This window comes from Chrysemys picta, chromosome 20 (assembly GCF_011386835.1).
Source record: "Chrysemys picta bellii isolate R12L10 chromosome 20, ASM1138683v2, whole genome shotgun sequence".
NCBI lineage: Eukaryota > Metazoa > Chordata > Testudines > Emydidae > Chrysemys > Chrysemys picta.
Genome location: NC_088810.1, coordinates 21,720,203 through 21,742,831, shown reverse-complemented (window position 1 = coordinate 21,742,831; position 22,629 = coordinate 21,720,203). Strand labels below are relative to the sequence as shown.

At 58.8% G+C, this 22,629-nt stretch overlaps 2 protein-coding genes across 26 annotated transcripts in view; one reads left to right on the top strand and one right to left on the bottom strand.

Annotated features, from left to right (window-relative positions):
- ARHGEF11 (Rho guanine nucleotide exchange factor 11) overlaps window positions 1-9,019 on the top strand; it is a 79,314-nt gene extending 70,295 nt beyond the window's left edge. For 21 of the 22 annotated variants that reach the window (XM_065574192.1, XM_042843265.2, XM_065574196.1 and 18 more), the window contains 7 exons: window positions 115-197; window positions 547-789; window positions 1,459-1,833; window positions 2,485-2,577; window positions 4,220-4,494; window positions 4,860-5,045; window positions 7,762-9,019. In XM_065574192.1, coding sequence (XP_065430264.1) covers window positions 115-197; window positions 547-789; window positions 1,459-1,833; window positions 2,485-2,577; window positions 4,220-4,494; window positions 4,860-5,045; window positions 7,762-7,917 — 1,411 coding nt within the window. In that variant the 3' untranslated portion in view covers window positions 7,918-9,019. The remainder of the gene's footprint in view (window positions 1-114; window positions 198-546; window positions 790-1,458; window positions 1,834-2,484; window positions 2,578-4,219; window positions 4,495-4,859; window positions 5,046-7,761) is intronic. The other variant, XM_065574193.1, reaches the window with a different exon arrangement.
- A 522-nt stretch (window positions 9,020-9,541) lies between these two features.
- Window positions 9,542-20,944, bottom strand: LRRC71 (leucine rich repeat containing 71). Of its 4 annotated transcripts, none has more exons than XM_065574200.1 (16): window positions 20,839-20,944; window positions 19,790-19,911; window positions 18,834-18,956; window positions 16,910-17,050; window positions 16,356-16,431; window positions 15,757-15,831; window positions 15,273-15,341; window positions 14,664-14,871; window positions 14,017-14,100; window positions 12,915-13,004; window positions 12,395-12,508; window positions 11,723-11,837; window positions 11,379-11,467; window positions 10,655-10,763; window positions 10,018-10,139; window positions 9,542-9,846 (listed from the first exon to the last, which is right to left on the bottom strand). In XM_065574200.1, the coding sequence occupies exons 2-16, from the start codon at window positions 19,890-19,892 to the stop codon at window positions 9,724-9,726; spliced, it is 1,641 nt and encodes a 546-aa protein (XP_065430272.1). In that variant the 5' UTR covers window positions 19,893-19,911; window positions 20,839-20,944; the 3' UTR covers window positions 9,542-9,723. The 4 variants fall into 4 exon arrangements, with proteins under 4 accessions (XP_065430272.1, XP_065430273.1, XP_065430274.1 ...); XM_065574201.1 differs by having other exon boundaries at window positions 14,664-14,823; XM_065574202.1 differs by lacking the exon at window positions 14,017-14,100.
- Window positions 20,945-22,629: the final 1,685 nt, after the last annotated feature.

The window sequence follows — 22,629 nt, the reverse complement described above, 5'->3', positions numbered from 1 at the left end:
TGGGTGAAGTGAAGCCTCCAGCCAAGTCAGCCTTGCTCCACGGTCCCGCTTTGGCCCCCGGCTGCTTGGCGTGCCCTGCCACTGCCCATCTAACTCGGCTCTTGTCCCCGCCAGCCTGGTGCTGCAAGACCCCGACGTCTCCCCGATCCTCTCCCAAGCCGACAGCTCCGGGGCGGAGGTGGACGATGTCTCTTCAGGTGAGCTCCCCTCCCAGCTCAGGCGCCCCCCACTCCCTCTGCCAGGGGGCTCTGGCAGCCAGCAGCTTCCAGCCGCCTGCTGTGGGGCCCGGAGCAGCAGCCCATATGTAGGTGGCGCAAGGGGAGCGTGTGGGGTGATAATGGGAACCTCCTGTGAGAGGATCTAGGTGTCTGACCGGCCCCACTCCAGGATCCCAGTTCCCGCTGCACGCTCGGCTCACTCTGATCTCCTTGTGACGGGCTGGGGGCCGGCCCCCAGCCACTCCCCCCCACCCCCGTCATTTCTGGGCCTGGCCCTCCGCCGCTGCCTAGTCCAAACGCCCCTCTGTGATCTCTCGCCCCTGCCCAGCGGATGACAATCCCACCGACTTCCTGGGCAAGGAGAAGCATCCGGTGCTGCCGGAGGAGCCGGAGGCTGAAGGCAGTGAGGAGGAGGAAGAGGGGGAGGAGACGCCGGCTGCCCCTGTGCCGGCACAGAGCTCTGTGGAGTTAGATGAAGCTGGAGCGTCCGAGGCCCCGGGGCCCAGCATGTGCCTGTCCCTCCCGGGACTTGTGTTGACAGAGGGACTGGCCGAATCAGCCCTGGAGGACGGTGAGTGAAGGCTGGGTCATGATGCTGCCCATGGGGGCCCATCCCTGGGGAGAGAGGAGGGAGCGGCTTCTCTGAACCAGAACCTGGGTTTGAGCCGTCCCCGTCTCTTATCACACACACAAAGACACACAGAGACACTCTGTGTCTGTGTCTCTCGGCTCAGCCGTCTCTAGCCCAGTGCGTACAGAGGAGCAGGGGGAGGCTGAGGGGTGTGGCTGAGCTGGGAGAGAAGGGGGTTGTGGGTCAGGATTGAGGGGCACCGGCAGAGCTCTGGAGGTGGGGTTTGCCCTGTGCCCGGTTCGAGCTAGTGCTACCAGCCCCTTCACTCTCCCAAACCAGTCGGTGCTTCCCACCCCCCACCTCCCCCAAAGCTGTGGTGAGAAGGTTGCTTGGAGCCCAGGAGGGTTTCTCTGCCCCGTGGTGCTCTCATACCCCATCGGACCAGCTGTGTCCAGACACGCCCCTTCCGCGGGTGCCCCAGGAGATCTAGAATCAGACCAGGCACTTGGTTCCCGTTGGGGGAGGCCTAGGGGGGCTCTGCAGCGCCCCCTCTGGCTGAGCGAGGAGGTGCATGCGTCGGCGCCGAAGCCAGCCTGCATCCAGCCCTCCGGGTGGGGGATTCCCTGCCAGGGCCCGGCCCAACCTGCTCGTCTTCTCTCCCCCTCCTAGTGGAGAACCTGCGGCATCTGATCCTGCGCAGCCTGCTGCCCTGCCGGGACCCGGAGCCTGAGGACGACCTGACCCCCACGCCCTCGGTGGCCGGAGGAGCCGGGCAGCCCTGGGACGCTGTGCTGTCCAGCCAGGACTCAGGCTGCCAAGAGCAGTCGGTGGAGCCCTCCGGGCAGGGCGGCCCCACCACGGACAGGGCTGGTCTCCCGGGCCACTCGCCCAGCGGCAGGACGGAGACTGAGACGGAAAGCCGGCCGAGCGCGGGGGACGTGGAGGAGCCGGGCTGGAGTTCGGACGGCAGTCGGGAGGCGTCCCAGGAAGTGGAGAGACCCCCAGCTGCGGAGGGGCAGGGCGGCTACAAAGTGGTCCGGAAAGGTAGGGGGAAGGCGGGGCCTCCGGGGGGTAGCTCCTCTCCAGGCTTCAAGGGCTGTTCCCTGCTGTTGCCCCCGGACTCTTCTCCGTGGGGTTTGGCTACCAGGACAGCAGCCACTTTGCATGGCCATCTGCTGGGTCAAAGCCGCGTGGACTCCAGCGGGCTCCTGTCCCCCCGCCGAGGGCGGTGGTTCCCTTCCCCTCTGTCCAGAGGAGTGTTCGGCGAAGGGCTGGTAAGTGAGAGAGCCCTGGGGGTACGCGCCAGCTCCTGACCGCTCGGATGCGCCATTGATTACGGCATCCATTGGACCCTTGAGGCCCCAGCCATGGGTATCCGCTGTGATCCCGGGGGTGCCGTCCGGCCCCGTCTCCTGGGGCCCGGGGGCTGTGAAACCAGTCGTGTCCGTGACTGGCTCCTAGGGCAGCCCCTCTCCTTCTGTCACTAAACCCCTGCCTGCCTGGCGAGCCTGGTGATTTGCATGAGATCTGCCACCCTTGGGCTGCTGCAAACCCTCTCCTCTCTCTGTCTGGGCACAGCTGGTGATTGGGTTCTGATTCCTTCAATCAATCAATTTCTCTCTCCCCTTCTCCCCCCCCCCCCTCGACATTTTCTCTTCTTCCCTCCCTGCTCTTTTCCCTGGTGTCTCTGCACAGCTGAGGTGGAGGGCACTAAGGATGCCACGCCCTTGGCAGACAGCAGCCAATCAGAAACTGAGTTGCATGAAGGAGGCGGAGCTAATGTAGATGGTAAAGAAAAAAACAAACCCTTTTTCCTCTTGGGCCCCAAGAAAGGCTAGAAAAGGGAATCGCAGAGGGACTAAGACAGGAGGCAGGGGAGAGGCCGCTGGCCAGGCCAGGGGCAGCTGGGAGGCAGGACTCCTGGGTTCCATCCCCATCTCTAGGAGGAAGTGTCCTGCTGTGCAACTGGGCAGGTCCTTTATGGCCTGGTCCCGTCCTGGTTTCATCAGGAGTTGTTTGCCTGAGAGGCGACTGTAGTAACTGGCTTGTAGGTGGCAGGTCAAGGCCGAACGCTGCTCGCCTGTATGAAAATGGCTCCCTGCACATACCCAGAGCTGGTCCACCAGCTTCCCTGTCTCAGATGAGTCCCCGCTCGAAGTAATAGACTTCAACTCCGGGACGGCTTTCGACTTGGTACCGCTCGACATTTGGATTGAAAAGCTAGGATTAAATGGATTAAAAACTGGCTCACTGATAGATCTCCAAATGTAACTGGGGAACTGTCACGGAGCGGCGCAGTTTCCAGTGGGGGCCCACGGGGATCAGGTCTTGGCCCAGCGCTCTTTAATCCTTGACGTGGCTCAGTTGGGCTGAACAAGGAGAAGGTTAAGAGGAGACTTGATGGCGTCTACAGGCACCTACACAGGGAACGAATATTTAATAATGGGCTCCGCGGCTAGCAGAGAGGGGTCTGACATGAGCCAGTGGCTGGAAGTTGAAGCGAGACAAATTCAGATTGGAAATAAGGCGTCAGTTTTTAGCAGCTGGAGCAATTGGCCGAGGGTGGTGGTGGATTCCCCGTCGCTGACCGTTTTTGAATCAGGGATGGGAGGTTCTTCTAAAAGCTCTGCTCTGGGGCATTATTTGGGGGCGGGTCTCTGGCCTGGCTATGCAGGTGGTCACAATGGTCCCCTCTGGCCTGGGACTCCGTGAATCTGTCTGGATGCAAAGAGGGAGAGGGAGCTGGACTCGCTACCTGAATCCTGGCTGAATTTTTCAAACCTGGGTGCGGAAAGTGACGCACCTAAATCAACAGCAAGCTAGTAACGGATCAGGGGGTTGCTTTTGCAGCGCTGCTGGGCAAGGGGGGGTGCATACCCCCTCTGGCACATCAGGGCACTTGTCGAAGGGTGGAATTTTCAGAAGCAGCCCCACTGCCTTTCGAGGCTGGTTACGGTTCTGAATAACTAATCACCTGAATTAACTGTTGCCTCCTCTTCCCCCAGCATTTTTCAGGCATAGCTCTCCAAACGCCTCACCAGGGAGGTCGGTATCTTTATCCCCATTTGGCAGATGGGGAAACTGAGGCACGTGGCCATGAGGTGACTGGCCCCTGGGTCACCCAGCAGGCCCATGGCAGAGCTGGGGTTAGAACTCTTGAGTTCCAGTCCAGGGCTCTATACTCTAGGCCATGCTGCCTCCCGGTTCAGGCACCGTCTGTTTTGAAACCAGGACTTGGGACTTTTGAAAACGTTGCGTTAAGAACTGAAAGCAGACAGGGCTAACGAGGTCTCAGTGATGTCAGTGGGCTTTGAACCAGGCTCTGATTTTGAACATATCGGCCCTGTAGGTTTCTATAGGGAGCTCAGAGTCCCCTGGGTCCTGGACTCACAGGCTAAACAGCTTTTCTACCCCCTCCCCTGTAACGCAGGGAATTACTTCTACGTCAGCATGCCCGCCGGCCCTGCAGAGTCCTCCACCGAGCCCCCTGCCCCCAAGCAGCCAGCGAGCCCCGTGGAGCAGTCCCCCAGCCCGCCCCACCCCGCCCTCGGCTCCCGGCAGCACGACCAGGACATCACGCCGGGCCCCGGCAGCCTGGATGGGGCCCCACCCCCCGAGCCGCCCGCCCCCAGTCTGGTGATCCAGGACGTTGACATGATCTTCCGGACGATAGAACAGCTCACGCTGAAACTCACCAGGCTAAAGGTGAGCGGAAGGTGGGGAGCTGTCATGGGGGGGGATCGGGGGGGACTAAGATCCTTTCCATTGAGGGCAGGGACTGGCTCTGCCAGGTGATGGGAGCAGGGAAGAGAAGCTGCATCTGGTGCCACAGGGTGGGGAGCCCAGACCCAGGCAGGGTAACGCCCCGCTGGAGCCCAGAGTGGCGAGGGCACCAAGGCCCTGTTACATAGCGCTGGGCAGTGCAAGGGGCTTTGGCCAAGCGAGGAGCCGGTGGGGGGCCAGGTGAGACAGGGCTGGCGTGCACCTGGGATGTGCAGAGGTCTGACACCGAGTCAGGCTGGGGCCCCCCGTTCCCACCGACTTGTTTCTCTCCCGCTTGGCTCCTTCAGGACGTGGAGATGGCCCATCGCGAGTTGCTGCGGTCTCTGGGAAGAGGTTCATCGGCTGAGACCACCCCGGTGGGGGCCACCGCGCTGGAGACGGGCCGGTGGCTGGAATGCCCACCCAGCCCTGCCAGCGATCGCTGCTCCTCCCCTGCCCAGCGAGGCTGCGGGCCCCGACAGCCAGCGAGCCCGGTAAGCGGAAGGGACTTTGTAAGCCCCATTGAACGCACCCTGAACCTCTTGCCCGGACCTGGAGCTGCCCCCACTGTGCCTGGTTACCATAGCCGTGCTTCCACTCACTTTCCTGGGGGCCAGCTGCAGGGCCGGGACCCAGCAAATGCTAGAAGTGTAAATAATAAGATGGGTGAATGAAAGTGCCTCGTGTTAGAGGAGGACATCGATAGAACAGGCATCACAGACACTTGGTGGAATGAGGATAATCAATGGGACACTGTAATGCCAGGGTACACAACGTATCGGAAGGACAGAACAGATCGTGCTGGTGGGGGAGTGGCACGCGTGTGTGAAAGAAAGCGCAGAATCAAATGAAGTAAAAATCTTAAATGAACCAAACTGTCCCATCGAATATCTATGGATAGTAATCCCATGCTCGAATAGCAGTAGGGATATATTACCGTCCGCCTGACCAGGACGGTGCTAGTGACTGTGAAATGCTCAGGGAGATTAGAGAGGTTATTAAAATAAAAAACACAATAACAATGGGGGATTTCAACTCTCCCCAGAGTGACTGGGTACATGTCACCTCGGGAAGGGATGCAGAAGTCAAGTTTCTTGACATCTTAAATGACTGCTTCTTGGAGCAGCTAGTCTAGAACCCGCGAGGGGAGAGGCAATTCTTGATTTAGTCCTATGTGGAGCACAGGATCTGGTCCAGGAGGTGAATATAACTGGTAACAGTGACCATAATCTAATGAAATGTAACATCCCTGTGGCGGGGAAAACACCACAATAGCCCAGCACTGTAGCATTTCATTTCAGAAAGGGAACTACACAAAAACGAGGAGGTCAGTGAAACAGAAATGAAAAGGTCCAGAGACTAGAGTGAAATCCCTGCAAGCTGCGTGGAAACTTTTCAAAGACACCATAATACAGGCTCAACTTAAATGTATCCCCCAAATTAAAAAACAAGTAAGAGAACCAAAAAAGAGCCACCATTCTTCTTAGGTGACAGATCTGAGGAACTGTCCCAGATTGAGGGATCATTAGAGGAGGTTTGGGAACAAATTGATAAATTAAACAGTAATAAGTCACCAGGACCAGATGGGATTCACCCAAGAGTTCTGAAGGAACTCAAATGTGAAATTGCAGAACTACTAACAGTAATTTGAAACCTATCATTTAAATCGCTTCTGTACCAGATGACTGGAGGATAGCTAATGTGACGCCAGTTTCTAAAAAGGGCTCCAGATGTGATCCCGGCAATTACAGGCCAGTAAGCCTGACTTCAGTGCCAGGCAAACTGGTTGAAACTATAGTAAAGAACAGAATTGTCAGACACGTAGCTGAGCATAATCTGTTGGAGGAAGAGTCAACATGGTTTTTGTAAAGGGAAATCATGCCTCACTAGAATTCTTTGAGGGGGTCAACAAGCATGTGGACAAGGGGGATCCAGGAGATATAGTGTACTTAGATTTTCAGAAAGCCTTTGACAAGGTCCCTCACCAAAGGCTCTTACGCAAAGGAAGCTGTCGTGGGATAAGAGGGAAGGTTCTCTCATGGGTCGGTAACTGGTTAAAAGATAGGAAACAAAGGGTAGGAATAAATGGTCAGTTTTCAGAATGGAGAGAGGTAAATAGTGGTGTCCCCCAGGGGTCTGTTCTGGGACCAGTCCCATTCCACATATTCATAAATGATCTGGAAAAAGGGATAAACAATGAGGTGGCAAAATTTGCAGATGATACAAAACTACTCAAGATAGTTAAGTCCCAGGCAGACTGGGAAGAGCTACAAAAGGATCTCTCAGAACCAGGTGACTGGGCAACAGAATGGCAGATGAAATTCAATGTTGATAAATGCAAAGTAATGCACATTGGAAAACATCATCCCAACTATACATATACAATGATGGGATCTAAATTAGCTCTTACCACTCAAGAAAGAGAACTTGGAGTCATTGTGGGTAGTTCTCTGAAATCATCCACTCAATGGGAAGCAGCAGTCAAAAAAGCAAACAGACTGCTGGGAATCATTAAGAAAGGGACAGATAATATCCCATTGCCTCTATATAAAGCCAGGGTACATCCACATCTTGAATACTGCGTGCAGATGTGGTCGCCCCATCTCAAAAAAGATATATTGGAATTGGAAAAGATTCAGAAAAGGGCAACAAAAATGATTAGGTGTATAGAACGGCTTCTGTATGAGGAAAGATTAATAAGACTGGGACTTTTCAGCTTGGAATAGAAAACTAAGGGTGCATATGACTGAGGTCTATAAAATCATGACTGTGAAGGCCAAGACTAGAACAGGGTTCAAAAAAGAACTAGATAAGTTCCTGGAGGATAGGTCCATCAATAGCTATTAGCCAGGCTGGGCAGGGATGGTGTCCCTAGCCTCGGTTTGCCAGAAGCTGGGAATGGGCAACAGGGGATGGATCACTTGATGATTCCCAGTTCTGTTCATTCCCTCTGGGGCACCTGGCATTGGCCACTGTCGGAAGACAGGACACTGGGCTAAATGGACCTTTGGTCTGACCCAGTGTGTCCTTTCTTATGATGACCTGGTCCCATGCCCTCCTACTTGCCAAATCCTTTCCCCCCGTACCTCAGTTTCCCCAGCTGTAGCCCAGGAAAGCTATTGCCGACCCTGCAGGCACCAGGGGGCGGGTTGGCAGCCTGGAGCTTTGCTGACCATCCCTCTCAATCCTGCTTCTCTGCATCTCTTCCAGGCTGCCGAGCCCCTTCAGAGGAACCCCTCTGCACCAATGCCCTGCCAGGGAGGAGATCTCCCCAAAGATGGCTGGGAAGCTGGAGCAGCAGGGCACCCCCTGGACCCACCCAACCTGGGGAAAACCCCCTGGGAGGTGGGGCAGCCCGAATGTTGAAACAGACCCATGGGGGCTGCCACTGGAAGCTTGGAGCAGAACTGGAATCCCGCGGGGAAGCGCATGTTAGTTTCGGCTGATCTCGGTGTCTCGTCCTAGCCATGGGGCTGGGTGGCCCTTTGCCTGGAGAGCGAGTGCCTGTCACCCTGCATGCTGCCTGCTGCTGGCAGGCCGGGCCCCCACCTCTGTGCCCCCCACGGACAAGCATCGTCCCTGTACACACAAGCTGGAATATAGTCTGTCGAAATGCACTTTTTGTTTCTCTCCGCGCTGAGGAGCCCACGCGGCGGGTCCCGGCCCGCCCTCTCTGCTGATCAGATATAAATATGTATGTATGTGCATTGGGTTCTTGTAAATAACTGGACTGTATCCCGTGACCCTGCAGTCCAACGGCCATTACCACTATCCCGCTGCCCTGCCCAGCCTGGGGAAACGAGATTCCAAGCAGCCCGGTCCTCTTACCACTAGGTGTTCCCTCTGGGCCTCTCGCGGTGTCTCCCCCGGCCCTGTGAGGCCATAGCACATGCTGTTGGCATTAGCCGGCCTTTCTCCCTCCAGCAGATGCGCTGCCCCCTCCTTCGGGCAGAGGCTTTTCTGTAGGGGCTGACTGGAAAACGCACATTGCTCCCATCCCCAGGGCGGGCAGCGGGCTGGGAAAACGGGACACCCCACGGCCGCCTCGGCCGTGGCAAAATCCCTGCGCTGCTTGGAGACAATCAGCCGGGGCTGCGTGGGGATCGTCTCTGCCGCGCTCCTTGGGGCTGGGTGAGCCCAGCCCATCGGATACGATCACCCCTAACGGTGAGCTCGGCGCAGCACCAATCAGCTGCTGTGGGTGGGAGGGCTCAGGGTAAGACCCCACTTCGCAATCAGCTTTTGTCTATTCGCAGGCTGCTGCTGCGTTGTCAGAGGCCAGGCCCCGGACCTGCCCCCCTCATCAGCCCCCCGGCCCGGTCCCATATATATATATACACTTATATATATATATATACACACACACTAGCTAGAGGACTGACTGTTTGCTGTTCCATGATGTATAATCGGTTTTATTTTCTTCCCTTTACTGGTAAAGATTTTTTTTTTAAAGAAAAGTGAAATATTCCGTCGCTGGCGTGCGTGTGATCCTTCACCGGGGGGGTGCCTGCTTTCACCCACTGCAGCGTGGGAGACGGGGTCCTGCCAGCCAGGGGGGTGTCTGTCCATAGCCGGGAGCTGTTCTCCACGGCGGTGCTGCCGGGGAGCAGAGAACCCGCCCAGTGCTGCTGCTGGGAGTGGAATCGGCCCGGCGTTAAATCAGTCCTTGACCCCCAACGGGGATGTCTCAGGGCTGGTCGACTGGACAGCGTCTACATTGAGGGGGCGCCTGTCCCAGGCCCTTCTGCTCTCAGCACCGGCTCCCCTGATGTGGGCACTGCACCATGCCCTCATCCCTCCCCCCAGCCTGCAGGGCCTCGGCCTGGGACCGCGGGAGAGGAGAGGTTAGCGAGTGGCCTCACGGGCAGGGGGCTCAGCGCTCTTGGGACCATGCAGTTATGGGGTCACTGCCTCTGACCCTGGAGGCCCAGGTAGGCGCTTCCTCCCCATTGCTGGAGCCCTGGCTATAGAAAAAGAGCCTGAATTCCAGTGGGTGCAGAGGGCTCCAGCCCCCCACCCCGAGCAGGCTGTCAAAGCTGTTTAATGGTAGGCGGGAACGGTTACAGGCTGGGCGGGGCCAGAGGCGGAGGGGATCAGAAATCCCACCCAAGGGGCTGCCCCAGCGCTCTCCAGGGCCGCGGGATTCTCGAGTGAGCGGACGCTTTCGCCCCTCTAGCTGGGCGCAGCCAGCTCCTCGTCCGGCGCCTTGGGCAGCTGCCTGTAGGTGGGGTCGCGTGGCAGCATCAGCTCCTGGAGCCTGGCAAAGGTCTTGCTCTCAGCGGGGAAGCGGTTTTTCTGCAAGGGTGGAAAGGGGAGTGAGCAAAGGGGGAACTCGCTTCTGCTCCCACTCGGGGGGGATGCTCTACCTGAAGACCCAGCCCACACGGGGGCACGGTCGTGAATGAACAAGGGCCCTGGGGCTGGACACAGCTCCCCACTCCCCACATGCAGGAGCGTGGTACTCACCCCCAGAGACAGCCGCAGCAGGCCCATCTGCCACTTGACCCCAGCCGTGGCCTTGCTGGCCTGCTGCTGGCTCTCCATGGCTGCCAGGAACGCTTTCAGGCCCTGCTCGGTGATCTGGTTCCCTTGGGGAAGGAAGATGCGGATCAGTGGCTAGTTTAAACCCCATCGCCTCTGGGGCCCAGGGAGGGGTTTGCCTGGGACCTCAAGCAGGGCCTGTGCCCACTGACACTGGCACAGCTGCTGTGGGGCAGAGGATCGGCATCGGGCTCTAGAAGCATGAGCGTCTCCTGCCTCTGCTGGGGATCGGGCCACCCGAGGGAGCCCACGAGCCACCTGGCACTGAGGTGAGTGACCAGGCTGGGCCGCATGGAGGGAGTGGAGAAGGGTGGGTGGTACTGAAGGAGCTCTGTGGGTACGGCCGGGCCCAGCACTAGGGCCTGCAGGCCCCTCTCAAAAGGACACACACAAGCCTGGCAGTGGCTGCTGCATCTCCGGCCCATTGCCACAGCTCCCAGCCCGGCTCGTTGGCCAAGGGCTGGACGGCCCAGGGGAGCCAGCGCCACTCGGGGGGGGGGCACTTGCCCTGCCAGGCGAGATGGCGGGTTTCCAGCCAGCCCCGGGCCCCGCGCCGACGTACAGGTGAGGTTTAAGTTGATGAGCACGCGGTTGCCTGGCAGGAAGACCTTCCCATCACGGTGCTCGGCCTGTTCCAGCAGTGGGTTCACGATCTCGGTGGGCTCCATCACCTGGGCACAGAGAACGTTTCACCTTCAAGCAGGTCCCAGAGCAGCTCGGCAGGCGGCCCCGCTGCTTTGGCACTGCCCAGGAGATGGCGTGGGACGGGGACCAGCCCACTGCTGGTTCTGACGTGAGGCAGGAGATGGGACAGTTTGGCTGGAATCTTCTTAGGCGCCTAAGGGCCTTGGGAGCAAGGATCCCATTGATTTTTCCCTGGGCAGCGGGTTTCTTACTCCTCCAAGCCCCTTTGAAAATCCCCAGCTTTCATGCAGAGCCAATGGTTCCCCAGCTTTTTATCCCAGAGTAAGTCCGCCACCGGGGCAGCTGGGAGTGAAGCCCACTGTATCCCCCCCACGGCAGGGGTAGAATGGAACGAGCTGCCGGAACTGAACCAAGAGCCACCACAGCAGCTCCGGCCGGGGGGTGGGGGAGGTCAGTGACCCGGCCCGAGGTCTCAGGCCACCAAGGGACTGAGATCCAGCCCCATAAGTGATCAGGAACTCAACTCTGGAGCTGAGCCCAGAGCCTGGCTACTGCCCCAGTAACCCAGTGCCCTGCGAGCGGGGCACGGGGAACACTGTAGAGCAGTCCCTGTACCCCGGGGCTCGCCAGGGCTCCCTCACCTCCAACTCCAGCGGCAGGCTGCGCTTCTCCTTGGCGCCCGATTTGGCTCCTTTGCCTCGAACAACTTTTTGCTCCGGGGTGGAAACCACTAAAGAGAGGGACACGCCCAGAGCTGGGTGAAACACTCTCAAACCTGACAGAGCCTCTTCCACGCAGAGCTGCACGCTGAGCCACGGGGGCCCCTCCCATGGGCCAGGCGCCCGGCTCAGAGAGGGGCATCGCCTCCGGCCACCTCCCGCTCTGGCACAGTTCACATCTAGTTCCGTAGCCCGCTCTCTGGGGGCCTCTTGCCCATGGGACAGGGGGCTAGAATAAGGGGGGGAGGGTTAGAATTTCGACTCACTTTTCTTGGCTTGTTTAGTATCCTCCTTCTTCGCGGGCACAAAGCCTGGGCCGCCGCCGACCCCCCCGCCACCTGCAGCGCTGGCCTGACCTTTTTCCTCTTTCCTCAACGGCTCCTGTAAGGAGTAGCACAGGCCTGAAAGGGGCGCTGACAGGCAGGTTCGACGGTTCTTTAACATCTGTCGCTGTTTGCCAAGTCCCCTCCAGGTTTGACCCCACTTCGCTTTCGGCCCCTCGCTGGCCCAAGCGTGTAAACCACCAGCCTTGCACGCCCCCACCCCCGCATGAACCCTGTTTGAAGGATGGAGGCACAGGAAAGCCAAGGTCACCAAATGAACCCAATGGCAGAGCTGGGAAAAGAACCCAGGAGTCCTGACCCCCAAGTCTCTGCTCTAGCCACGAGCTCACACGCCCCCTTCAGAAATGAAATGAGAACCCAGGAGTCCTGAGAGCCACTCCCCGGCTCCAAAGCCCCCTCCTTTTCCTTAGCATCGCCACGCGCAGGTCCTGGCCGCTGCGATCCCCCGATCCTTCCGAAGAAGCGGATCTTTGGGAGCCGCTCGCTGTGGGGTTAACCCCTGGCTCCCTGGCCGGTTGGACACGCCTGGATCTCAGCATTCCTGGGAAGGGCTGCGTGGAAGCCGTCCTGCTCGGTTCAGCCCGCACCCCTCACCTTTTTCTTGGACGCACTCCTGCTCTGCTTGGACGCCTGCAGCTTGTCGATGGTGGTGTTGCTGACGAGGCTGGAGGGTCGCTCGCTGCTTTTGGCATCTGCATGTCTCAGAGGCTGGAACCCAGACCCAGAGGGATTTTAACAGAGATTCGGACCCCACGGGCTACTCTACATTTGCTACCTTTAGGACCCTAGGCAGCGCTAACTGTAGCACCTCCTAGCATGGGGTGTGAACTGGCTTAGAAACAGGGACTCTCAGATCCTCAACAACGTGAGCTAAAGGAGTGATGCCACTAGGTGGCAGCAGTAGTAGGTGGTTATCCTTCAGGTGGCTCAGAAAGTAGAGGGGAATACAGCACACACCAGCGTGAATCCTGTTACCCTCAGCGACCTGGTTCCATGGAGCTCTGAGTTTCTAGCAACGTTTGGCCTGCCGCTGCGGGAAAGAGGTCAGTCGCTAACACCCCACCCCCCAAAGTGAATTGATCTGTGGGGGTGCATGTCCTGGCAGTAGCCTTACCGACCGGGACCGCTCCTGGGATTCCTTCTCCAGTAAAAGTCGCCTCCTCTCCACGACTTCGGTGTGAGTTAAAGCGAAAGGTCCCAGAACCTAACCCAAAGCAATGGCGGAGTCAGTGCTGCTCAGTCTCTCTTGGTCACAATAGCTTAATTCCCCCTCCTCCACCCCACAGAGGGGGCAGCCCGGGGCCTCGGCACCTCTCTGACCACGCCCGAGGTTAGACGTTACAAAGGCCTGAGCCAGAGAAGTGCTGGGTGCCCGATAAGCATGCTCCGTCCCTCGGGATCGGGTCCCGAATTTCCAAGCTCAGGTCCTGCTCCCTCAAAGGGATGTGCTAGTGCGTCCCGTGGAGCGTTTCGGTCATTCACAGCGGGGGGAAGGGGCTGGGCAGCAAGGATTAGCTCTGGAACTCTCCGCTGCAGGATCAAGACCTGGTGCAGGTCAGGCCTGCCCTGCGCTAGAGGAGAGCTGGGGAGAAGAGCTGTGCTGCTGCTCTTTTGTGACGGATGAAGACATTTTACACGGTAGAAATTCAGCTGGTTTCTCTCCCTCGCTGACTCTATGGAGAGCTGGGAGTTCAGGAGACGGGCGGCGCTGTGCCAGGGATCCTGGTTAGCGGGGAGAGGATGGGATTTTGATTCAGACTGATTCAAGCTCTCTCTGTTAATGTGCATTCAACTCTAATGCCTTTTAATGGCTGGGAGAAAAACTTTTTAGTTAAAGAGCCACCACCCCTGCCCCTTTGGTGAGAGACCTCCAGATCCACAACTCGGAGTCCTCCATAGAGCCCTCCAAGCCCACTAGATGTTCCTCATCAGAACGGCCAGACTGGGTCAGCCCAAAGGTCCATCTAGCCCGTGTCCTGTCTTCTGACAGTGGCCAGTGCCAGGTGCCCCAGAGGGAATGAACAGAACAGGGAATCATCAAGTGATCCATCCCCTGTCGCCCATTCCCAGCTTCTGGCAAACAGAGGCTAGGGACACCATCCCTGCCCAGCCTGGCTAATAGCTGCAAAGGGAGGACACTGGGCCGGGCGAAGACGTTTTTTCAAGGGTAAATCCATCCCCTGGGCTGAAGAGCAAAGGCCTCTCCCTGGACGCACCTCTGCGAGCTTGAGCGCTCCCTGGTCTCCGATCTGATTGTGTGCCAGAGACAGGCACAGCAGAGAGCGATTCAACCGCAAGCCCTGGACGGGCCCCGGGGGACGGCGGCAGGACGCAGACAGGCAAGGAAAGGAAAAGAACAGTCATCCGTGAGCAGTGACAGCGCTGGACCCTCCATCCGGCCGGGCTGGCTTCCCATCGCCAGCTCCTCCTGCCGCTGGCCCAGTTCCTGTGCCCAAGGGGAGTTCAGTCTTTCCACGGCCCAACCCATCCTGCTGGGAGCTCACCACCTGGGCTCGGCCTGAGCTGGGGCTGGGAACGCCCAGGGCTACGTAGCGGGTGGACTTTGAGTACTGGATCCAGCTAAACTGGATTGGCAGGAGAACACGCAAAGCCCCAGTCTGTACAGTTCCATCTCTTCGGTTTCCCTTCACAGCCCCCGCTATTAAGGCTCCCCCAGCTGTCTGTTCCCGTCTACATGAGAGAGTTGGACTTAAAAAATAACTTAGTGGCCAGGCTAGGATTTGAAGCCAGGCCTCCAGGGCAGTGCCTTATCCAAGGCCACGGTCCCTCACTTCAGAGAACAGTGGTCCCTCTACGGATGCTCATGCCCCAATGCAGCCAGTCGCGCGCTCTCACCCCTCACCTCCGCGATGTAGCCTGCGCCCAGGTCCGAGATGTGATTGAAGCTGAGAGTCAGCGAGACCAAGCTCTTGTTGGAGGACTTCAGCGTGGAGAGGGCTTGGCCGATCAGCTTGGCGTCAGCGTCACCGATGTTATTGTTTCTCAGCGACACGTGAGCCAGCCTGCAGGGGCGTTGGTGAGAGTTTCCGATCAGGTCTGGCTGGACTGTCCTGCTCTCTGGGAAGGGAAAGAGACGCCCTGGGAGTGGGGAGGGGGCTCCAGGACTGAGCCTTGAAGCAGGCGGGAGCGATCCCAGCCACGCTCTGCCAGGGGCGTGGAAGGGTAGGAGGGAAGGAATCCGCACACTATGCGCTGGACTCTGTGCGGGCACCTTGCCGACGGGTCGAGGACTTTGTTTATGAGAGTCCCATCCCGCCCAGTGATCCTCAGCCCTCCTCCCCACTGGGACCTCCCTCCTAGGAGTATCCCCCAGGATCCCGCCCATCGCCCCCAGAGCAGATGCAGTGGTCTGGAATTCCCCTTCCCTCCCCCAACACGGTATCTGCCCCAAGCAGATTAACTAGCACGCACTCCCCGGGACCCCTGGGTCTCCAATTCGGAAGGAACTCACGTGCTCTCCTCTCCAATGAGCCTGTAGAAGGACCCCTCGGCTAACGGGTTCCCCTCCAGTGTTAGTGTCCTGCAGGGAAAAGCAGAAACTAACCAAGGTGCTAGAGAAGTCACTTGGCCTGCAGACATGCAGCCACCTCTGGAGTGGAACACGGCAGCTGCTTCACAGCGACAAAGAAACACTACACAACAGCCTGGAAGGGAAAGTGAAGAATACTGTACCCCACTGAAAAGGTGGCGGGAATTTGAGGTAGGCAGCAGGCACCGCGCTAGGGCTTTGGGCAGGACAGTGGAGTTGGCGGTTCTGCTCTGGCACAGAGTACCATGGGATTGTCAATGGACTTGACAAAGCACCGCCTTCAGGTCCCATCTCACTGGCTCCTTCAAGGATGGTTACATTGAATGGGGCCCCCTTTCTGAGATGGAAGCAGCTGCCTCCAGCACTGTCTGAGTGCCCCCATCCCTGCAGCTTAGCTGTCGCTTACTTGAGGGTGGGGCAGTTTGGTAGGATAGCGATCAGAGAGAAGAGCGAGAGATCCGTCAGGCCGACCTTCCAGAGGCTGAAAGAAGAGAGACAGGGTAGCCTTAGCAACAGCATTAACTCAATAAGAGAGATCGCAAAGCATTCTCATCCCCAGATGGGGAAACTGAGGCAGAGGGAGGGGAAAGGAGTTGCCCAAGGTCACAAAGTGAGTCAAGGGCAGAGCCAGGCCTCAAAGCCAGGCCCCCTGGCTCCCAGGCCCATGCGCAAACCCCTTCACCAATATCTGCTCTTCAAAAGCTAATGCAGGTGTTTCCCAGCACCCAGCGTTCTGGAGCCCCCAAACTAACTATTGGTCTTAAAGAGCTAGCAGGTCCCCAGATTGATCTCGTTCCAGCGTCCCAATTATCCACCCAACTTGGAGGACACCAAGGTCAGGCTCTCCGAGAGGCAAGAGCTAATGCACTGGGAGGCAGCAAAACACCTTAGAGGGAGGTTTGGATACTGAGGGTTTAGAGAACTGAAATCCCGCTGTATTTTCCTTGCCCGTCTCTGGGCCCTTTCAGCCAAACAGCTCCTGGCACTGCCCAGCCCCTCACTCACTGAACAGCCTGCAGGTTGGCAAGGGTGGGTAGACACTTGCTGAAAACACCCAGCATTTTCTCTTCAATTTTCCAACCTGCCAGAGAGAAAACAGATGGAGCTGGTTATACAGAAGAGAAAACCAGCCAGAATGTGATCCCTCACCCCTGCTCTCAACTGCCGTTGGCTCCCCGGCCAGTTCGTAACGGCATGGCTAGCGGTCTGGGTTCTTGTATGGCCTACGGTTTTTTATAAAAGGCTCTGGAGGCGATCGTAGCAATTACAGGCTTCAGTACGAGGCAAATTGGTTACAACTATGGTAACAGAATTAACAAACACAGAGACGAAGACTGCTCTTGTGAAGGGTAATCAAGCCTCACCAGTCTATTGGAAGACTTTGAGAGGGTCAATGAGCATGAGGACAAGGGTGATCCAGTGGATAGTTTACTTGGACTTTCAGAAAGCCTTTGCCGAGAGCGGAGGCGCGGGCAGTGCCCCTGAATTACTGCCAGCGCCCGGTTTGAATCAGGCTCCCCCCGCTCCCCCTTCCTGTTTTACAGAGCTGAGCCCCTCACCTCGCAGGAAGATCTCACGGACGCTCTTGGGGTCGTCGTGCTCCAGCTCGGTCTGAATGCAGGGCCGGAAGTAGGCGTACTTGTTCTGGATCTGGGTGAGGCTGGCTGGGACCTCCTTCTCGGTCAGCGTGTTGCTTTCCTCTGCCAGGCAGAGGGCAAGCCGTCACTCGGGGGCAGGGACACCAAGCCCGAGGGAGACTTCTGCAGTGCCAGGCGAAGGGACGTGCAGGCCGCTGCCCCGTGTCAATCACTCCACGCTGCCCCACCAGGGAGAGACCATCCCCTTATAGCTGCATGGGCCTCTCCTCACTACACTCTGCCTTCACTAGGGCTGCGGATGCTGGGAGACATGTTAAACCCACCTGGGGCTACACTACCCTCCCAACCTCCTGCCCCTGAAGTGGGTGGGACTGAAACCAACACACACAATCTCCCTACAACAGTCCTCTGCAGCTCACATCCCAGATGCATCCCCCACCAGCAGAAATGGCCAGCATCCCCTAGGTGAAAGCTGGTTTAGCTGTGATTTCCCCAGGGCCCTGACCCCAACTGGGCCAGCTCCCTCAGCCAGGCCACTCACCCCAACTCTAGCCAGGTCCCCCCCAACCCAAACCTGGACTCCCCTTGCAAGCTGGAGAACACATAGAGCTCGGCCTGCAGGAACAATGAAGTGCGCGAGCCTCTGATAAGCTGGGACTCATTTCTTTGCCTTCTGGCATCTGAACTTCTAGAAGTTACGTTTCCCAGCTTTTCTCTGCAACACCGAGGGCTGGGAAGGGCCTTGTTCTTTCAGTGAAAGCGGAGCTTCTCCAGAAAGCAGAGAACTCTGGGAGCTGGGCCGTTAAGAAACCACTGAATCCTGCCAGTCTCGAGCGCTGTGCTCAGCAAGTACTCTTGCCGCCTTGCAGAACCAGCTAGGCAAGGCTCCTGGGCAACACCCTTGGTTGTCCAAGGCTGCTTGCAAGCGGGGAGGGCACGGGGCCTAGGCTGCAGGCCGGTGAAGATGCACCAAGCGCAGGAAGGAGCTTAGCAGGGTGGCTGCTCATCTGACTCTGGTTGCTAAGGGGCAAATGCCTGTCAGAATAACCAGAGCACAGCGTGTCCTTGCCATAAGCCAGGCCCAGAGGGTGCCTTGAACATACCGTGCTCTGGCTGTTAGCTAAACTGACATGAGGGGGGCTGGCACAGAGCTGGCCTGCCTGCACTAAGCCAGCTAGGGATCCCTTACCCAGCGGTATTCATGGGGAGGGGGGAGATCTGCTGCCTTCAAATCTTGTAAAGACTTCAGGGCTGGGTAAAGGGAGCCACAAAGCGATGTGGGATGGGGCCCCTTGCTGGTACAAGAACCCCTTCCACCGCCCACCTGAGTGCCGCCTCTTCTCTCCTAGCTCATCTCCAGCCCCGTCAGCCTGCTGGAGAGAGAACTGGACCCCTCTCAGTCCCCATCCCCTTCCCTGCAAGGAGCAGAGGGCTCACCACCATGCAGGGCACGAGGCCATGAGGATAAGCAGGTGGGGCTGCCTGATTCCCATCCCAGTTTGTACCAGGCTGTTGATGGCCTCTCCTTGGCTTTAGGGTGTGACATTTATTAGCCCCCAAGTTGCCCTCTGGGAGCCGGTGGCAGCTGGACCCTTGGGTCCTGCTTCTGTAAAGGGGTAACTGACAGTTTGTGCCCAGGAAATGTGCCAGAGAGGCCAAAGAAAGGGACAGAGGCGCGCTTACCCAGAGCCAGGGAAACTTCGAGACACATGGGCCCAGTGGGGGACCACCCCCCAACACAGCAGCTTGGTGAGTGTCCAGCAGAGGGCGCGCGACCAGGACTGTGACAAGCCCTAGCTGCAGCGAATTCCAGCTGGCGCTCAGCAAAGACAGAGATGAATTCACAATACTCCCCCCCTTTGCCTCACTAAGCCGCTCCACTCACCTGGCGGGAAGAGGTTCGAGGTAGACTGCAGCCTAACTGTGACCTTGGGGATTTTGGTGAGTCCGGCGCGGGAGCACAGTTCATTGAAATCCTGCTCCAGGATGCCTGTGCACGGATATTCCTCTGGGGAAAGAGCGGGGCAGCAGTCACTCCACCCAAACCACAGCCATCCCTAGAGCACCTTCTGCGCTAACAGCATCTTACTCCGGCCACAGACTCTTCACCCAGCGCGGACGTGCCGCCACCTCTAGGGTGGAGCGTGGCCGTGTTTTAACAACACACAGCAACACCACAACAGTTCAGGCCAAGTGACTAACATTGCAAGGGGAATTCAGTTAGCTTCAAGGGGAGGACCCACATGCCTACAGTTTGAGCATCGCCTAGGCCAGGGGTGGCCAACCTGTGGCTCCGGAGCCGCGTGTAGCTCTTCAGAAGTTAATATGCAGCACCTTGTATAGCCACCGACTCCGGGGCTGGAGCTACAGGCGCCAACTTTCCAATGTGCTGGTGGGTGCTCACTGCCCAACCCCTGGCTCTGCCCCCACTCCACCCCTCCCCTGAGCCTGCCATGCCCTCGCTCTCCCCAAAAAACAGCTGAGCGGGAGGTGCTGATTGGAGGGACTGCCGGTGGGCGGGAGGCACTGGGAGCGGTGGAGGGAGCTGAGAGGGGCTGCTGACGTATTACTGTGGCTCTTTGGCAATGTACATTGGTAAATTCTGGCTCCGTCTCAGGCTCAGGTTGGCCACCCCGGCCTAGGTCTTTATGGGGTCATGGCCAAAGTCAGCAAGGGCCAGCTTTTCCAAAAGAGCCCAGCTCCCAGGTCGTCACCAGACTAAGGGCCAGATTTCCTGGCCCCTGGCATTATATGAGCAGGACCCACTGCCCGACTCAGCCAGTTAACTGAACCTCCTGGGTGGCGTGCTTGCCAGGGCACAGAGCGATCGGGGGTCATCACCTTCGCCATGTTGGTCAGTCCTTTTCGCCGCGTTCTTTCCTTCCTCCTCAAGGATCACGCCAGCCACTTTCTCCTTAGCCCCCCGGTCCCCTTTCTTCCCCATAGTTCTGCTCTTCAGGGCACTGGAGGGAAACAAGACGGGCTCGGCTGGTAACACACGTTCAGCGCCAAGAGCGCTGCCCTTTCGCCCCCATGGGCTTTTGTTTCTCCTCCCCCCCCCCCCGTTTATATTTTTGGTCCTTGATTCCTTTGCTCCCGGGGCGAGCAACCTCATCCCACGTCCAGGGGGTTCTGCCTGCACCCGCCTGTGGTCACTGCACTGGGAAGGGCTGGGGCCCGGAGGGGTCGGGTGGGCAAAGGGAGGATGCGGGGCACGTCTGGCGGGGGCACGGCCTGGGCACCGGCATACAGAGATGCTGCTGCAGGTGCTGGATGAGCCCTGGGCTACGGGAGGCGGGTTGGAGGGGTGGGGGGGGTCTCTGGTTAGGGAAGGGGGGGGCTCCCTGGCTGGGGAGGGTGTTGGGTGGGAGTTTCTGGTTAGGGGAGAAGTAGTGGGTTCCTGTTTGGGGGGTCCCTGGCGGTGGTGTGTAGGGGGGGGGTCCCCTGGCCTGAGGGACGTGTCCCTGGCTGTGGTGTGTAGGGGGGGGGTCCCCTGGCCTGAGGGACGTGTCCCTGGATTCGGTGTGTAGGGGGGTACCGGGCGCCTGGCAGGGGTCCCTGGATGTGGTGGGGGGAATCGGGGGCCTGGCGGGGGGGGGGCTCCCTGGATGCGGGGGGGGGGGATCGTCCCTGGCTGCGCTGTGTGGGGAGGGGGCGGGGGCCTGGCTGCGGTGTGCATGGGGGGGGGGCGGGAGCCTGGGCGGGGGGGGTCCCTGGCCGCGGGGGGGGGGGGGGGCTGGTGGGGGTGTATGGGGAGGGTCCCTGTCTGGAGGGGGGGGGGGTCCCTGGCCGCGGGGGGGGGGGGGGCCGGGGGCTGCACTGCGGGCGGAGGGGGGGGCGGGGGCTGCACTGCGGGCGGAGGGGGGGGGGCGGGGTCCGCATCGCCCCACCTGAGCCTGGGCAGCGGCGGCTCCGCTTGGGGCCTCCAAGGCCGGGCCCCGCGCGCGTCCCCATGGCAACGCCGGGCCGGGCCGGCGAGTGGGCGGGGCGCGGGCGCGAGTGGGGCGGGGCTGTCTGAGGGGGCGGGGCCCGAGGGAGCAGGGGGCGGGGCAGCCCCGCCAACACCCCCCCCCCCCCGCCCTCCAGGATCCTCGCTAACCCCCATCATATGAAGGGGGGGCACCGTTGCCATGACATTGGGAGGGGGGTCCAGGTCACCATGGTAACCCCTGTGTGACTGATGGAGCGGAGGCGTCCCCATGACCCCCCCCAAACCTGGGGCCATGGGCACCGACAGCCCCTGTGCCCATCGGGGAACACCACCCTGTCCCCATGGGAATGGGGGGGGGGTCCTGTCACCCTTAAAACTGGGGTGAGCATCACCATGGAAACCCCTGTGTGTGTATGTGACGTCCGGCCGGGGTCGCGGCCCGGCAGCAGTCGGTGCTGTGTGCCCACCCCGGGTTAGCCCAGCCCCCTGGAAACAGGACCCCCCCCACACACACATTGTGATTTGGGGGGGGGGGCGCTGTGGAAATCAGGGTGCCCATGCACAGCACGCCCCTTTGAGACTGGGCTCCAGCCCCTGCAGGCCAGGCACCGCTGAACAGGCCAGCCGGGGTTTAAAGATGGCTTTGCTCTAATGCCCACCCGTCTTATCAAGCCACTGCCTGGCTCTGCTGGCGCCAGAGAGTTCCTGCTTGTGGGAAATTCAGTGTGCAATGCTCCCTGTGTGTGTGGAAAGTATCAGTGTGTGCGGCAATCAGTGTGAGGAGGGTGCAGGGTGGGGCACTACATGGCAGAGGTGTTCTGTCCTCCTATGGAAAGAGAAAAGGATAAAGTTCATCCCATTTTCTAGTCAGGTTTAATTGCCCCCCCAGCTAGTAAGAAAGCCAGAGAGGCTTATGGCATGGATTGCAACTGCAGGGGTGATCTGGGACAATTCCCTTCATGTCTCGCCATCAGCATCACCATTTTACAGATGGGGGAACTGAGGCCCAGAGACCTGAAGAGAGCCAGCCAAAGGCACAGATCGAGTCGACCCCAGGAGTCCTGGTTCTGTGCTCTACCTGCTGGGCAAAACTGTCTCCCTTTTACCACTTTAAAGATCAGTTTTGTTCTTAATGCAGGGTTTGGAGGCAGTGATGTCACCACAGTGAAAAATGTATGTCCTACCTCTCCCGCTGAGCACGGTGGTTTCCCTATGTTCCCAGGATGGGCTTGTGGTTAAGGCACTGTATGGGGACTCAGCTGATCTGGGCGCTATTCCTGGCGTGTGTGACCCATGGTAAGCCACTTCGCCGCTCAGTGCCTCAGTTTCCCCATTTGAACAATGGGGATAACAATCTTTTCTTTTTAACAGTCTTGCATCTGATGAAGTGGGCATTCACCCATGAAAGCTTATGCTCCAATACTTCTGTTAGTCTTAAAGGTGCCACAGGACCCTCTGTTAATCTTTTCTTTGACTATTTGGAGTGTCAGCTCTTTGAGGCAGGGACTGTCTCTCAGTCTGTACGTACAGCGCCTAGCGCAACGGGTCCCCACTTTTGGTTGGGGCCTCGAGTTGTTACTGGAACCCCCCAGCCCATGCAAGAGCATCCCCTCCGCGCCAAAGGGTGACATTTGGGAGGCCAGCGTCTTTGCTCATCCCAGGTCCTGTTTAATCTCATAGCCAAACCCTGACCATAAGCCTGTGGGGTGATGCCAGCAGCTGGGTGGAGGCTGACCCAAAAAATAGACAG

Coding starts and splice junctions, on each gene's coding strand:
- LRRC71 (XM_065574200.1), bottom strand. CDS start 19,892: ATGGGGAAGAAAGGGGACCGGGGGGCTAAGGAGAAAGTGGCTGGCGTG. Junction 14,101..14,663: donor GCGCAGGCTACATCGCGGAG/GTGAGGGGTGAG, acceptor GGGCCCGTCCAG/GGCTTGCGGTTGAATCGCTC. Junction 10,764..11,378: donor GCCTGCCGCTGGAGTTGGAG/GTGAGGGAGCCC, acceptor CTCTGTGCCCAG/GTGATGGAGCCCACCGAGAT.